Genomic DNA, 17773 nt, shown 5'->3' on the forward strand with positions numbered 1-17773 from the left:
GTGTGTGTGTGTGTGTGTGTGTGGTGCATCCCTTGCATCAATTCTCACCTAATCACAACTTTCAAAATCAGCTGCCTTGTTTTTAATTAAAGAACACAAAAGTGAGGTCATATAAATGTGAAAAACTGACATTTTATTTCCATTTAGAACCTGATTCTGTACTGTTTAAGTTAGCCTTGGGCATTATAGAAGAACCTAGATAGACAGTATTCCCTCTTCCCTGTTCCATAACTGATATTTAGTTTTGAATAAATCAATCATTTGAAATTCCCTTTTAAAATTATTTTAATTGAAAAACTTTAGAAATATCTGTTTTCTTTTCAAAAATTTCAATTTTTTCATCTTATTGAGGAAATAACTAAAATTAAATTCATGGTTATGGTCACCCTGAAAGTTTAGAATATAATCTACCTCTTTTTCACCTCTTGGTTACCTCAGTATGGGAGAAATAGCATAATGTTTTAATGCTCTGTAATGCAGTTCTGAAATAAATAATATACTATGGATCCACTCCTGTAAGCCCCGTGGGCACACAGCTCCCTTTGACTTGAATAAGAGTTCCCTATGTGGAAGGTTTGCAGGATTGGTCCCCGATTAAGGGTGAAATCCTGCAGTCATTTATCAGACAAACTCCTATAGACTTAATTTAAATTTGCACAATATTTTAAAAGAAAAATGTAGAAATGTAGAAAATAGGGTTTTTTGTAATTTTTACAAATGGTGGAAAAGGGGACATGCCTAGCTAATGCTGAATGAAAAAATATTTGGGCCTAATACAGTAGAGATATTGTTCAAGAGTTCATACTTGTGGAAATATTACTCCTGTAATTGCTGCCAAAGTCTCTGAACTCGTGGGTTAGTTGCCTTGAAATTGGTAGTTGTGCTGGTGCAAGCTTACATTCTGGATACATTTTCACTTTACAAAGCAACAGAGAGTCCTGTGGAACCTTTAAGACTAACAGATGTATTGGAGCATAAGCTTTCATGGGTGAATGCCCACTTTGTCGGATTCACCCACGAAAGCTTATGCTCCAATACATCTGTTAGTCTTAAAGGTGCCACAGGACTCTCTGTTGCTTTTTACAGACCCAGACTAACACGGCTACCCCTCTGATACTTTTCTCTTTACAGTTAGTGCAATTGGATCACTTTCATCCATTTTGTGAGGTTTCCTGCTCTTTTTGGTCTTTTGCAGCCTTACAACATATGGAACCTGCTATATGTGCTTATTCAAGGCCCAATATCCTGATTACTGCAGTTTAGTTGGGAGAGTTATAGCTAGGTACTTGTCTGACTGAAGTACATGACATTTAGTTTTCTGAATGGCTCACAGTAAGGGCTGTTAGAAAAAGGTTCCTTTAGTTGCAGTATTTAACATATAGTATCTAGGATTCAATCTTCCCATTTTAGATTGTTTTGTAGAAAGCAAAGCTATTTCCTGTTGATTATAATATGAACACTTTCCAGGACTGATTGGCTACAGAGCAACATGGGAAAGATGCACTTAGATTATCTAGGGTGACCATGATCAAAAGGTTGGTATCGTCATTAGTAACTTCAATAATGATCTAAAATAAATCCAGTCTTGCATGTATTGTTAGTATGTATTTGAACTTGTTTAAAACCTGCAGTAGTAGCACATTTTACACAGGTAAATCACAGTGCTTGTTTGAAAGACTGTAGAAGGGCACAAGTGTCCCCAAAGATGCAGAGTAATTTAGCATCTCCTCTTCCTCAGTTTAGCAGATGATCTCCTTAGGGGGCTGTAATATTCTGGTGACTGAAGCCATGCTGGGCCAGATTTATTCCTGACGCTACTCTAATGAAGTCAATGCTTTAAGGAATAATTTGGCCCACTTTTTACAGCCTTTTAAACATTTGATTTTCTGGCAGCTGGTCATTAGGCACATGATGGATTGGATTAGATTAGATTAGATTAAGATAAAGTAGATATAGCTCAGAGTTAGGGAGACCAAAACCCAGCTCCATCACTCAGTAAGGTACAGAGAGGAATGACAAATTTGCAGGATAGGAACTACCCAAGTGACTATACAAAACAACCATTCTCCAAAGTCAGACCAACTGAACTGGTTAATGTGCTACCGTTCCCCTTTAAAGAACAATCTGAGTACATATATAAATTGCATATCATCAATGCTAACTATATGCAGTTTTTCATTGCTAACTGCACTGTAGACATTGAACAAACATTTCTTTTGTTTCATGGCACAAATAAAATCAATTATATTTGTATGCAATTTAAATTTGCTATTTCATTTAGAGAAGTAAAATTAGAAGTATCAAAGAAATTATATCCCAGTTGTCTTGAACACCTCCTGCAAAATGGTCAATGCACTTAGCACCTGACAGCAGCAGGTCCTTATATTTGAACATGATTATGGATTTTTAACTTACCATAATTTCATTTTTAGCTCCTGAGATACCTGCTATTGACCAAGCTTATTCAAAACTGAGCAACAGTATCACAGTGGAATGGGCAGCTGTTCCTGGGGCTACCAGTTATCTACTGTCTGCACAGGATGGAGAGTCTTTCATTGAAACTATAGTCATAAATTCACCAGGCACAGTGACAGGATTGAAGGCTGCTACACTGTACAAAATCACCATCAGATCTATAAACTCTGGAGGAAGAAGCCTACCTTCGCCTTCAAAGAAGGCAAAGACAGGTAGATTTTGATTTTATATAGCAACTGTCATATTACTAGAGTGCATAACATATATGGCTCATGGAATTAAATGTATCTTTTAAAATTATAGTACAGAAAGTAAAAATAGTTCAAGCATTTACTGGGGATGAATTAGTGCAATCTTTTATTTTAAATATTGAACATATCACCACTGCAGTGTTCAAGAATATAATTATAGGTCATTAGGCACATGATGGATTGGATTAGATTAGATTAGATTAAGATAAAGTAGATATAGCTCAGAGTTAGGGAGACCAAAACCCAGCTCCATCACTCAGTAAGGTACAGAGAGGAATGACAAATTTGCAGGATAGGAACTACCCAAGTGACTATACAAAACAACCATTCTCCAAAGTCAGACCAACTGAATTGGTTAATGTGCTACCGTTCCCCTTTAAAGAACAATCTGAGTACATATATAAATTGCATATCATCAAAGAAGGCAAAGACAGGTAGATTTTGATTTTATATAGCAACTGTCATATTACTAGAGTGCATAACATATATGGCTCATGGAATTAAATGTATCTTTTAAAATTCTAGTACAGAAAGTAAAAATAGTTCAAGCATTTACTGGGGATGAATTAGTGCAATCTTTTATTTTAAATATTGAACATATCACCACTGCAGTGTTCAAGAATATAATTATAGGTATATAGATGTAGTGGCCTTATGGCCAGTGCATAGGACTGGATTTCTGAATTCAGTTCTCAGCTCTGCTTCTGTACTTAACGTCTCTGTACTTTAATTTCTCATCTGTATAATGTGAATAATGACATTAAGGCTTAATGTTTTCAAAGAGCTTTACCGTCCTTGGGAGGAAGGCGTTATATAAGTGAAAAGTAGACATAGACCCATGCATGTAGTGGTGATACCCAGCTGATATATTACTGTGCCATATGATAAATTGAATTTATCACTCACGTTTGACCAGTTCTCAGAATTTGGCTTTGGCTCAAGATGAACAGTATTCAGGCCTGAACCAATGATAAAGTCTAATATCCCATCAAGACTAGAAATGGGAGTTTTATACGTTCAGGAAAGAGAGATTCCCAGTCTGCCTGTGGGACACAGCATTGAGAGACTGGGCCTTAAAATCAGGAAATGTTTATGAATAGATAAATTATGCTGGGTAAATTTTATAGATTTCTGAAGTGTGTAAGTTGTAATTTTTCTCTAAGGCCTGGACAGTAGGCCTTGGTATAAAAAAAATTATTGGAACCCTTTTAGGGTGACCTGCATAACTTACGCATGGCATAAGTAACATAGCTGTCCAAACCCACGTCAGTAAAATGTTTATATGTATTTCTTTATATATTGTTTAGTAAGTCAGTATAACCTTGTGGCTTTACCTTCTAATAGAAGACGTACACTGACATTCTTAGGGTGTGGAAGGGGTGGGGAAGCAACTGAAAGGCGGGGTAAGATAACAGGACAAAATAAGGGAATCTAACTGACCTCACACACTCCTTTTAGTTGCTTTTCTTGCTGCACTCATCCACTTTTCACCCTTTGGTGTGCCAGTCACTTTCACTATGCAAGTCTATTAAATAGTAAATTGGTGCAAACTATGCTAACTTTACCACTTTATTCTCTGATCAACTTATACTATTTACATCACCACTGAATTTGGCCCAGAGACGTCCATGAAAGTTTATTCTGTTTACCCTATGCTGAATTTGGCTCTTCTAACTTTTAGACAGCATAGCTATTAATGAAAATCCCAATAGTTAATGTATATTTGTAATTAACAGTCTTGGCTGCTCCGATCCTGTCTGTAAGTTCTCCAAGTTACAACTCCATAGTGGTGAGCTGGGGAGCTGTATATATGGCAGTTGGATTCTCTGTGTCCATCATGAGATCAGACGGTTTAGGCAGTATGATGAAAGAGAACACCACCCATACCTCCTTGGTATTTACCAGTCTAGATCCAGGAACTCTCTATACCATCAAGGCACATGCCTGGAATGTTAATGGAATACCTGGAGATGATTTCACGTACAACCAAATAACAAGTAAGAACTGTTTGCTCTTCTGAAACCAAAGTTAATGTAAAATTATAATTTAAAATGCTATTGACAGTAGTATGTGTGTTTTTGACAAGACACATTGGGGGTATATCCTCAGCTGGTGTAAATTGTCCAAATGGAGCTATGACAATTTATGCCAATTCTAGGTTCAGGAAAGTTCTAGAGGACATAGGTCAAATTTTATAAACTTTACTTAGGCAGCTCTACCATTGACTTCAATTAAAGTTTTGCCTGAGCAAGAACTGAGTAAAGGAACTTAGGATATGTCTATTAATATTTATATAAATATTAAAATTTCAACAGAAATTTTTGTGTCAGAGCAAAATTAAAGTAATTGTTTAAAAAATTCTGTGCAACTGTAATAGGTGTAAGAAGATGGCTGAGGCCTATGCCACAAAAGTTACATTTGGATATAATTTGACGATGTTTGGATTCAGGGGTCTGGTTGACGATCATCTCTATAAAACACCAGATACTAAGTGTATTTACAGTTGTTTCTAACTAATGTAGGTCCTCATGCACCATCAGATGTTCAAGTTGCTTTTGATAGTGGAACTTTGAGGGCCACTGTTTCTTGGATACCAACAGAGGGAACTTTAAATTACAGTGTGACAGCCAGCAGTGGAGCCTCCAAACTGAACTGTAGCACATCTTCCACTTCCTGCACTTTGTCTTCACTCCAGTGTGGATCTGAGTACTCTGTTTATGTCATAGCCAATAATGGTGCTGGATCCAGTAAACCTACAGATGCAGTGAGTTTAAAAACTGGTATGTGAACTATAGTGACCCTTGTATAGCCCATAATATTATTTCTCTTTTGCCATAAAATTAAAGAAGAAAGCAAAAGTTGCCCAAATTTTAGCTTAATATTAAATAGTTTTAGGGGAATTTGCTATACTAATCATTAAGATATTTCAGAACAGTTAAATACTGTTAATGTCTGGCCCTCACATGGTATTACACTCACACCTTATTTAAAAGATTCCATTATTAGGTATATAAACTGCCTCATCATGGTTGTCCATTGCAGCATTCTTTTAAGTGCTGCTATTTCCATAAAGCAGTGCACTGAAAAACTGTTTTGCTGCTGCATTTTACTTTATGGAAAAATATTTTTTAAAGAAATTGAGCTGTATTTTGCTCTCAGTGACACCAATATAAATCTGAAATAGCTCCACTGAAGTCAAGTAACACAGAGAAGAATCTGGTCCATCGTGTTTATATAAACATATTATTTTTATCTCTAGCTTTTTAATTATTATATATTTGAAAGTTTGGGGAAATCAGCATTGGGCCAATTTTATCTTTACAGGTGATACAAATTGCACCTGTCTTCATCAGCCCGGCTTCTTGCAACTCTTGGGGATTTCTCCCCCAGAGGAGGGCAGGCAGTATTTTACCACCATTGCTCCCTAGGGATTATTCCAGGGAAGGTCAATTTAAATTTCCTTATGGGTAGAGGTGCATCCCCTGGCTGCTCTGGCCATGTCCCCTTCTTAGCCACTGCCATCCTCTTTTGGGGGTTGGTTTCAAGTCCCTCAGTGAAGGGGATATTGTAGGCACCTTCACCATTACCTCCTCCTGCAGAATTTCCACTTCCAAGGGCATATGCCAGGATCTGTGCTATTGAAAACTATGCAGACCCTGGGTGAACTTGGACTATCATTTATGGGGAGGTAGGAGGAGAAAGACCCTTGTCTTTGAGTGTGACCTCTACTGGAGCGTCTGTTGCTCTTGTTAAATATTGAGATACTGTGTTTCTTTTATAAGAAAATTAATCCCTATGTTGAAAAAAAGCCTCTGTTTCTGTGGTTATCATGTTATTGTGGCACTTAACAGTGTGTATTCTGAAACTTTTGTTGTACTTCATGCATGAAGCTTCACATTTACCCTCTGAATCCTGTGCTAACTTTATTTTTATTTCTTTGGATTATTTTGAGAATGGCATATTTAGTTGGCAGATACAACAGGCCTGATTTTCCTCTCACACCAGTGAGAATCAGAAGAACTTCAGTGAAGTCAGTAGAGTTACACCAGTCTAAAACTGGTCGAAGTAAGAGGAGAACAGGCCCAATATAAGTAGATGGTGTGCAAGCTTCCCCGTACTGAGTGAGAAAGGATAATCTGGTGATTAAAGCACAGGACTATGAGTCAGGAGACTTGTATTCTGTTCCTGTTTCTGCCACAGAGACACTCTGCAACCTTGGAAAAATCATTTAACCTAGTTGTGCCTCAGTTTATAATGCTGCCACCTTACCCTAACTTACTGCACAGGAGTGTTTGTAAGACTTAATGTGAGCGTATTAGAAAAATGGATTGAAATTCTTCAAAAAATATGCTGTATAAATGCAAAATATTATGAAGTTCTGCCAACATACCCAGTTCTGACCTCCAGTGCTCCTGTTATTTTTGTCCTGGGTTACTCTTAAAACTCAAAGACCACATTTTCCTGTTTATACAATGCCGACCACAATGGAGCCTGGGTCCTGAGTGGATCTTTGGGTGCTACCTTAAATACAGAGGATGATGATTAATAATGATAATGCAAAATTGGTTGGTGATAAGATTGACAAGTCTCCAATTCCAGCTAGAGCGGCACCACTACATTGAATTTCTTGCTTGCGATCTAAACCACTGAACCAGGAAGGGAAAAGGGAAACGTTATTAAATCTATGAACCACATGGTCCTCATTTGTGAGTCTTATTTTGGGATGCCACCGTAAAATAAAACCTAAGCAAAAAGACCAAGCTTTTGATGAAGTACAGAGTTAACAACTGATCTGATGCCATTATACAAGGTGTTCTTGTGTCCAGGCCATCCCTTGCCAACTGTTATTCAATCATTTTGCTGAATGCCATCCAAACCTACAAATTGCTATCATAGATATTTCACTTCCTTGTTGAAATACTGCATGATGCCTGTGCTGTTATTTATGTGTGGCCCTTAAAATGGGATCTTTTTCCTGCTTGTGACTGAAATAGCATGTACTTTGTTCTATAAAAATTTTATAAATTATTAGGGTGTTAAGTGATTAAAAAAATTAATCGCGAATAATCAGATGATTAAAAATTTAATCGCAATTAATCGCTCTGTTAAATAACAATAGAATACCATTTATTTTAAATTTATTTTGGATGTTTACTACTGTACATTTTCAAATATATTAATTTCAATTACAACACAGAATACAAAGTGTACAATGCTCACTTTATATATATTTTTGATTGCAAATATTTGCACTGTAAAAAACAAAAAAAAATATTTTTCAGTTCACTTCATACAAGTACTGTAGTGCAATCTCTTTATCATGAAAGTTGAACTTACAAATGTAGAATTATGTACAAAAAATAACTGCATTCAAAAATAAAACAATGTAAAAATTTAGAGCCTACAAGTCCACTCAGTCCTACTTCTTGGCCAGCCAATCACTCAGACAAACAAGATTGGTTACAATTTTCAGGAGATAATGCTGCCTGCTTCTTGTTTACAATGTCACCTGAAAGTGAGAATAGGTGTTCGTATGGCACTGTTGTAGCTGGCATTGCAAGATATTTACGTGCCAGATGCGCTAAAGATTCACATGTCCCTTCATGCTTCAACCACCGTTCCAGAGGACATGCTTCCATGCTGATGATGGGTTCTGCTTGATAACGATCCAAAGCAGTGCGGACTGACGCATGTTCATTTTCATCATCTGAGTCAGATGCCACCAGAAGAAGGTTCATTTTCTTTTTTGATGGTTTGGGTTCTGTAGTTTTCACATCAGAGTGTTGCTTTTTTAAGAGGTCTAAAAGCATGCTCCACACCTTGTCCCCCTCAGATTTTGGACGGCACTTCAGATTCTTAAACCTTGGGTCGAGTGCTGTAGCTATTTTTAGAAATCTCACATCAGTACCTTCTTTGCATTTTGTCAAAACTGCTGTGAAAGTGTTCTTAAAACGAACATGTGCTGGGTCATCATCCGAGACTGCTATGACATGAAATATATGCAGAATGCGGATAAAACAGAGCAGGAGACATACAATTCTCCCCCCAAGGAGTACAGTCACAAATTTAATTGATGAATTATTTTTTTAACGAGCATCATCAGCATGGAAGCATGTCCTCTGGAATGGTGGCCAAAGCATGGAAGGAGCATACAAATGTTTAGCATCTCTGGCATGTAAATACCTTGCAATGCCAGCTACAAAAGTGCCATATGAACGCCTGTTCTCACTTTCAGGTGACATTGTAAATAAGAAGCAGGCAGCAGTATCTCCCGTAAATGTAAACAAACTTGTTTGTCTTAGCGATTGGCGGAATAAAACGTAGGACTGAGTGGATCTGTAAGCTCTAAAGTTTTACATTGTTTTGTTTTTGAGTGCAGTTATGTAACCAAAAAAAATCTGCATTTGTAAGTTACACTTTCATGATAAAGAGATTTCACTTCAGTACTTGTATGAGGTGAATTGAAAAATACTATTTCTTTTGTTTATCATTTTTACAGTGCATATATTTGTAATAAAAAATAATAATATAAAGTGAGCACTGTGCATTTTGTCTTCTGTGTTGTAATTGAAATCAATATCGAAAATGTAGAAAAACATCCAAAAATATTTAATGTTTCAATTAGTATTCTATTGTTATAAGTGCGATTAATCACAATTTTAATCACGAATAATTTTTTTGAGTTAGTCATGTGAGTTAACTGCAATTAATTGACAGCCCACACACATAATTTATGTTATGAACAAGCACCATGTTAAAATAATCACATACATGTCATCCCAGTATCCTTACAAATCCAGATGAGTTGCTCTTTTCGAACTGGACATGTGCCAACTATTCAAGCTAAATATATCACACATATTCTATATATCTTTCATTGATGTTTGTGTAGTAAAAATTTTGCTTAAATAAAATCCTGTGAGTACGGTTGTAATCTCTTCCTTCCCCCCGTTTTTGTTTTAAATCTGGTTTCTCAGTTCCTTGTGCACCAGGAAGTATAACAATAGAAGAGGACAACCCTGGTAAATTGTCAGTGTCATGGTCTAATGCAGATCTTGGAGATTATTACGTGGTTTTTGTGAAAAGTGATGATGGCTTGGAAGTGCACTGCAACACATCCCATACCCAATGCCACTTCCAATCAGATTGTGGTTTCACCTACTTCATTAGTGTCTTCGCATATAACAAGGCAGGGCAGAGTCCTTTAGGGGATATATTCAATTATACGACTGGTAAGTAGCACTTTGTTTATGCAAACATATTTGGTGATTCCCCTAGTAGTATTAACAATAGAACTAGTTGGAAAATGTTTTTTTTCCTGCAGAAAATATCAATTTTTGGTGAAGAATTGAAAGGTGAAAATTTTTGGCTGCTACCCCAAATTTTGGACAGAAAACTTTTTGTTTAAAACAGAGCATTCAGATTTTGAAATGCTGCCTTGGTATTCCATGGGAGTTGTCATGCAAGTGCCACATGCTCCTATTTTCCTGTATAGGTTGGGCTCCGTGGTGGACTACATCTCCCATAATACACCACATTCTCCTCTCTTTCTGATTTACTTCAGTACATCTTCAAAGTCCCTGGCCATGGTGTGTCATGGGAGATGTAGGGTGGCTGTAGAACTTGGCCTATAGATGCAAATGTTTTGGTGTTCAGTTTTTCAACAGAAAGTTGAAATTTTCTACAGAAAGCAGATACTTGTCACTGAAAAAAATTAGTCAAAAACCCAATTTTCCATTGGAAAAAAATGTTTTTGATGAAAAATTTTGACCAGCCCAAATTAACAATGATTACCAGTGCTTTAGTAAATATATATTTTTAAAAGGAAAAGGGTTAAACTTTAAAGTGTAGTCAATGTTTATTTGAATAGCTAGTTTATCAGTCAAGTATGCCACCAGCTTATAAATTACAAGGTTTGATCATTCAGTCATTCTAAAACATGTTCAAAAGGTGGGGAAGGATAGTGTTATGGATGCACAGGACTGGAGTCAAGATATCTGAATTCTAGCCCTGGCTCTGCCATAGCTTTGCTGTGTAATCTTCGGTAAGTCCCTAACCTTCTCTGTGCCTGTTTCACAATGTGTAAAATGGGGAAATATCTGATTATGAGGCTTAGTTTGGTGATTCATAAATGTTTGAGAACCTCAAATGGAAGGTGCAACATAAGTGTACTGTATTATTTCAGATTAATGGATTATTACTGAATTCTATTGTAGGGACACTAAAGAGATGTAAGAATACACTTTGACTATAAAAAAGAGTATGCAATAGAATTCTCTTTGTCCAGATATCATGAGGGACATGGCACTTTTTTTTGATAGATTAAGTTTTGGATAAATTAAGGACTTCAATGTGGGGAACATAATTCATTTTTAAATTTTTGATAATGGAGGTTTCATATAAGAGGTGTTTGTGTAAACAAGTCACTACCCTGTTTAATATGTAATATTTTTCAGTTCATGAGCGCTGTTGACATTTCCTCTCTGTTTTGGTTTTTTTAGCACCTTGTTGCCCCAGTGACTTTTATCCAGTGTTTGTGTCCAGCGATACAGTTGAAATTGTCTGGTCTCCTGTCCGTGGTGCTGAAATGTATGAAACAAAAGCTGTTGATGGGGTTGGTGTAGTATTGTGTCATGACACTGCCACAATTTGCATCCTGTCTGCATTGCAGTGTAACACCCAGTATAACATCACTGTGTATTCTTACAGTGAAATCAGGGACAGCAATACATCATGTGAATCTAAATATGTGGCAACAGGTATATAGCTATTTTTCTCACGTCTCTTAACACACGGAATAATTAGCTGTTTGCGTTGTTGTTGTTGTAATTAGTTAAATAATTAGTTAACAGTCGTAAAGTGCTTTGAAGGTGGAAAACATAATGTGAGTGCTAAGAAAGGTTATTATAATTCATAGTTGCAAATGAAAAGAAAATCTAATGTCAAGATTTTCAAAAATGAGTGCCTAAGATTGGATTCCTAAATCCATAACCAGGCACCTCAATAAGTGGCGAGGTTGGAAGCTGCTAGGTAATCAGCACTTCTGAAAATGAGATTTATGATTCCAGTATGTATATTTATATGCAAAACCTTAACATGTCAGTTTTTCAAGAGTTTTTCCCTGTAAAACTCATTTAAAGTTTATATGTTCATAAACTGTTCCAAATTAGTCAAAGTTTATTGACTAGGATATCACTGTCAGAGTGAGTTTGTCAAATATCTACAATAATCTGCAGCTATTGACATAACTTCCATTTTATATTGTATAGCTATGTACTGATAATAACACATCTTAAATCTCCTCTATCTAAAATCTTTCAGCTCCATGCAGTCCTGAAATAAAAAACGTCTCACAGGATGATCTTTCCATAATTAGTGTGCACTGGCAGGCCAATAATAATGAAGCTATATACACTGTTACTGTTAGAGGAGAGGCTGGATTGTGGCATTGCACAAGTTCTGGAAATTCCTGTAGCATAACTGGTCTTCCCTGTGGATCAGTTTTCTCTATTAGTGCTGTGGCAATTACCACAGCAGGGCAGAGCTTACCTAGTTACAGTGTTCCTTTAGAGACAGGTACGTAGCAATCAATATGTAATTGAAAATATAACCTTTATTTTTTATATATATATATTCTGTGCTAAATGTGTGTGTCTCTATGTCCATGTAGTTTTTTTTTTCACAATGTATCTACATGTATTACTCTTTCCTACTGAATGGAATGGCATCTGCTCAAATGTGTGTGTGTGTGAGAGAGAGAGAGAGAAAGAGAGAGAGAGTGAGTGAGAGATCATGTTACTCTTTAGTAGCTGAATCCTGCTGATAAACCCAAATACAGGTACTTATGTTTCCTGGGTCACTGCTAATTAAGCTATAATGGCATAATCTCTTTATGCAATGCATGGCTTCCTTTTCAGCACTTTGATTCTTAATGTGGCTGAGAAAACCACTGAGATTCTGATGATGCATTGTAGACATTTTTTTTATTACCAAGATCTACCAGCTGGAACAATCTTCACATAATAATCCTGGGGTAATAACTGTCTCACACAATGGGTGAAGAAGGAATAAATTATTTATCTTATGCTATTATTCTATATATTAGATGTTAGCTACTGTAGCATGCCGAAATTTAATATCTGACTATTTTGGTAACATTAGCTAAAAAGTACTTAGTTTTCCTCTTTTTTTTTTAATTGCTACTACGATTATTTTTCTTCCTAAGGGCCTGACCCATCTCCCACTGAAGTTAATGAAAAGACTTCAACAAGAGCTGGATCAAGCCTTAAGATCAGAAAAATGTAGTTGACAAAACTGGCAGTTTTTGAATAGATTTTAAATAAACCTCTATCCTGATATAACGCGGTCCTCGGGAGACAAAAAATCTCACCGCGTTATAGGTGAGACCGCGTTGCTTTGGCCCCCCCGTTCCTTGTTCCCTGACCACCCCCTCCAGAGACCCCTGTCCCTAATCACCCCCAGGACCCCACCCCCTACCCAACCCCCCTGCTCCCTGTCCCCGACTGCTCTGACCCCTATCCACACCTCCCGCCCCCTGATAGGCACTCACCGGCAGCAGCAGGAAGCGGAGTAATATGGCCCCAGACCACTCTACTCTGCCACCTCCCAGCTGCGGCGCTCCACTTCCCACTGCCGGTGAGTGTGGGGAGGTTGAGGAAAGGACGCCTCCCGTACTCATCTGCGGCAGGAAGTGGAGCGCGGGAGCTGGCGGAGTATAGCGGGCTGGGGCCGGGCTGCTCCGCTTCCCGCCGCCCGTGAGTGCGGGGAGGTTGGGGAAAGGACCCCCACTCACCTGTGGCGGGAAGCGGAGCACCGCGGCTGGGAGCTGGAGGAGGACACAATAAAGTTGGGAGCAGGCTGGGGCTGGGCTGCTCCGCTTCTGCCGCTGCCGGTGAGTGCGAGGGGGATCCCTTCCCCAAAACCACCTTCCCCGAGCGACACAGCTGGGGCCGGGGCGAGGGAAGCAGAGCGGGCTGCTCCTGGCCCCCTGCTAATTCCCTGGGCCATTCTGGGACTGCAGGGCCCCCAAAATTGCCCCCCCCCAGCTCCTGCCTCCTAGACCCTGGCGGGGGAACCCCTGACCGCCCCCAAGACCCTCTGCCCCTTACCCAACCCCTTGGCCCTGGCCCGGCACCGTTAACACGCTGCTCAGAGCAGCGTGTCAGAGCTTTACCGCTTTGTATGCAAACCCGTGTTATATCAGGTCGTGTTATATCAGGGTAGAGGTGTAAACTATTTCTAAAACAAAATAATTGACAAAAATATCTGCATAGAACCTCAGTGGACACAATAAAGTTGATCTCCCTTTCTTTGTTTCCTTTTAAGCTCCTTGTTGCCCTAATGATCTGACAGTAACTCAAGTGATGCAGTCTATAACAAATATCAGCTGGTCTGTTGGGGCTGGTGCAAAGACATATATAACAATACTGGAATCACTGAAAGGACCAGCCAAGTGCCACACTCTCCAAAACCACTGTCTCCTGGGATGCATTACATGTGGCACCAACTATACAGTGTCTCTGAAAGTGATTAGTGAAACTGGTTTGGCCTCATACTGCACATATCAAGACTATTCTTCCAGTATGTAAACGATAAATGGAATTGAAAAGAAAAAAAATCAGAGTATAGTACGCGGATGATTTATTTTCATATCAAGGTTGTATGTGAGATTAAAGAAATTGCTAAAACCCGTGCAGTTCCCTGTTTTAAATAGTTAAATATACTTAGGATGAAATTCATGCAAGGTCCTCTGTATCACTTAAACTTCATGGTAGGGCTGCACTGTGGGGGAACTGAGGCAGACTGTGCAAGGGGACTTTTGTACTCTTTGTGCACTATGGAAGGGGGTCACACAGCAGACCCAAACAAGCCAATATCTACTTGAAGTTTGGGGATGGGAGAGAACATAAGAACGGCCATACTGGGTCAGACCAAAGGTCATCTAGCCCAGTATCCTGTCTTCCAACAGTGGCCAGTGCCAGGTGCCCCAAAGGGAATGAACGGAACAGGTAATCATCAAGTGATCCATCCCCTGTTGCCCATTCCCAGCTTCTGGCAGAGGCTAGGGACACCAAGAGGTTCTACAATTGTGTGAATCCAGTAGCCCTAACATTCCCCATAGTGGGTGGGGCGCAATAGTGACCAGTATTCCAATGTATGATACTAAACAGTGTCTGGAGAGGGGCTGTATTCCAGCACCACAGCCTGTTTGGGAGTTTGGAGGGCGACTTTCATTCCCTTATTCCCCACCATTGCCTTGTACAATTACCCTGATTTTGTGTGAGATGATGAACCTTTGTAGTTCGAATGTAGGTGTCAGGTGTGAAACCTGTTAAGAAAATTTATAATTTCCTTTCAAGAACAAACATAATCTGTAGTTTAGACTTAATCTTATTTTCTTTGTTAGGTGCTTGCTGTCCTTCTGGGGTGAAATTATATAGACTGGGCAATAATGGTATCCGAATATACTGGCGAGCTTCTGCAGGGTTGATAAGTACAGATCTATATGGATCAAAAGGCAATTTCACCTGTACCCCTACTTCAGGTTTGAGTTATTGTGATGTCACCGAGATACCTTGTGGGGATGTCTATACAGTGGTAGTTTCTCCTGTTCCTGAGAAAGGATCAAAGCTTACACTTTGCCCTAAAAAAATATATTCAGGTAAAACTCAATTATAGACCTTTCAACTATGTATATTTTGTTAGATGCATTTCAGTGTAATTTATAGACTATTTATATAGGGCCAAATTCTGGCTTGTAGTTGTGTCTGGTCATATTCCAGAATAAGAGGAAACAAAGATACAGCATGGAGCAGAAGTTTTCTATCCCAGTGCTGGCTCACCACATAACCTGAAACATAAGGGGCTTTTCAGGGCCAGGGCTTAGAAATCAAGGACATTTTCTGCTTATGTGCTTGGCTGTAAAATGACACACCCCAATTCACATGAATTTCTCTTGATCCTGACATGAATAATCAGTATTGGAGCAAAGGGCTGTGTGTGTTGAGTCTGGATACTAGTGGTTTATGTAGATGGAAAGGAATGACAATAAAATGCACAACAAGGCTGCTTTTTGCAGCATGGTTTACTCTTTTGGGGATCAGTTTTAGTTGTTGGGTACCAAACTCTTATTTTTTTTCTTAGTCTGCTTTTAAATTAATGTAATTCTTCATATGTACTGGTTTTCAAATACCTTAATGCTCTCTTTTTAATTAAAAAAAAAATCAGAAGCAACACTAGTGAGCCACCCTTATAAAAACAAACTGTCTCTACAATCTTCCTGTAAAAATTATGCTTCATATTAGCAGAATTATCTTGGAAGCACTGAACAAAAAGCCAAACAAACAATGATTTATTTGTTCATGATAGACATTCCAATCCATTATGGAATTATTTTTAAAAATACTAAACTTTAATGAGATTGCCTAATTGTATAATATGGCCCTTACTATACAAATTGCTAATGTTTTTCAGCTTATAATTATACACTTAACTTTCATGCCCCTTCTTTGTATTTCATTCTAGTGACCTGCTCTGGAAGTTCTGTTGGAATGGGTACGAGAATGCTGTCAGCATTTCACCTCTAATGAATATGGTGGTTCTAGTGAGATATGTTTCTCTTAGAATGAAAGAGTACTTTACTTTTAAATAACATATATTATTTTCTGGCAGGGGGACTCTCTTAATTCTATCACAGATAAAATATTTACTCCCAACATAATATGTATTACAACTTCTATAAGCTACATTGTATAAAACATATATACCATGGCCTAGATAGATCCTCAGCTGGAGCTAAGAAGCACACAATATGACTCAGGAGGGAGTGTGCAAAGATGGTTTTGGTCCCCTCATGTTGGGGTCGCTCTGTGCCAATCCAGTCCTCCAGTGTAAGTTAGAACAGCCAGAAGGCTGCTGTTAAGTACAATGCCTGCCAAAGGCCCCAAAGGGCTCTTATAACAGCCAGGGATTGCTGAGGTCCTGGGAAATACTAGCCATATCCATTTTCTCCTGGCCACAGCCCCTACTACAGTTGTAAGAGGGAGGTTGGCAAAGCACCTGTATGCCAGCTGTAGAAAACCAGAGGATTCCCCTATATGGTATTCACCCTGCGCAAAAAATGACAAACTAGTGAGAGAATCTGGTCTTACACATATGTCCAAGTGAGATCCATGAAATTAACTGAAGGCATATTATAACAGCACAAACATGTCATACATTTATCTTGTGTCTATCTGCCCAGTGCCCAATAAAATGCAAATTTTGAACAGCACGTAAAAACCATTGGAACATCTTCCATGAGGATGTGGTATTCTGGTCACTTAAAGTCTTTAAATCAAGACTGGATGTCTAACTTTCCAAAATTCTGAGGAGTTTCAACCAGCCACAAACAAAAATACATGTCAGGGAAATATTTCATCATTGTTCCCCAAATGTGTAATTCACACCCACAAATTACACTTCTCTGAGGCCCGGGAGAGGCAAGATTCAGCTTTGAGCTACTAACAGCATTTTCTAAATGCCATAGCTGTGAAGTTTGAGCTCTCACAGCCTTACAGAGGTAGAAACAAGAGCTTTATATCATTAAGGAGATTTTCTCCTTTCTAATCAGAACCAGCACTTACCTCTCCCCTTCCAGGGTTAGAGACACTACACTTTAAAGTTATGTCACCTTTATATACAGAAAAGTTATTTTACAACTTTTGGAGATGGCTTCCTTTGAGCCTTGCACAGTTGGATTCCTGGCAGCTAGCTTTACAGGCATAAGGTTACCAAAAAATGGTCCTAATTTTGTAAAACTCAGAAAAACATTCCTAAAATACTTTTTCTCCAACATATGTGGCACATTATAGAACTCGTGATTGGTGTGGTGTGGTATAGTATAAATGCTTTACTGGTGTTTAGTTGAGGACGGTGCCCATCTGTGGCTTCACCCCTCTTGTGTATTGGGACCATTCCAAACTCATTCAAATAAAGACTTGTTAACAACATCATGTATTCTTAAACTCTAAATAGACTTAAGTGGG

General features: G+C 38.4%; 1 protein-coding gene across 1 annotated transcript in view; it reads left to right on the forward strand.

Annotated features, from left to right (window-relative positions):
* The window catches only part of LOC112115858 (fibronectin type III domain-containing protein 7), a 19003-nt gene extending 2670 nt beyond the window's left edge, over positions 1–16333 (forward strand). The window contains exons 4-12 of the mRNA XM_026655728.1: positions 2433–2687; positions 4463–4723; positions 5249–5506; positions 9704–9958; positions 11228–11485; positions 12048–12302; positions 14073–14327; positions 15154–15408; positions 16272–16333. Coding sequence (XP_026511513.1) covers positions 2433–2687; positions 4463–4723; positions 5249–5506; positions 9704–9958; positions 11228–11485; positions 12048–12302; positions 14073–14327; positions 15154–15408; positions 16272–16333 — 2114 coding nt within the window. The remainder of the gene's footprint in view (positions 1–2432; positions 2688–4462; positions 4724–5248; positions 5507–9703; positions 9959–11227; positions 11486–12047; positions 12303–14072; positions 14328–15153; positions 15409–16271) is intronic.
* Positions 16334–17773: the final 1440 nt, after the last annotated feature.

Source organism: Terrapene carolina, unplaced genomic scaffold, assembly GCF_002925995.2.
Source record: "Terrapene carolina triunguis isolate 2854851 unplaced genomic scaffold, T_m_triunguis-2.0 Scaffold210, whole genome shotgun sequence".
NCBI classification, from domain to species: domain Eukaryota; kingdom Metazoa; phylum Chordata; order Testudines; family Emydidae; genus Terrapene; species Terrapene triunguis.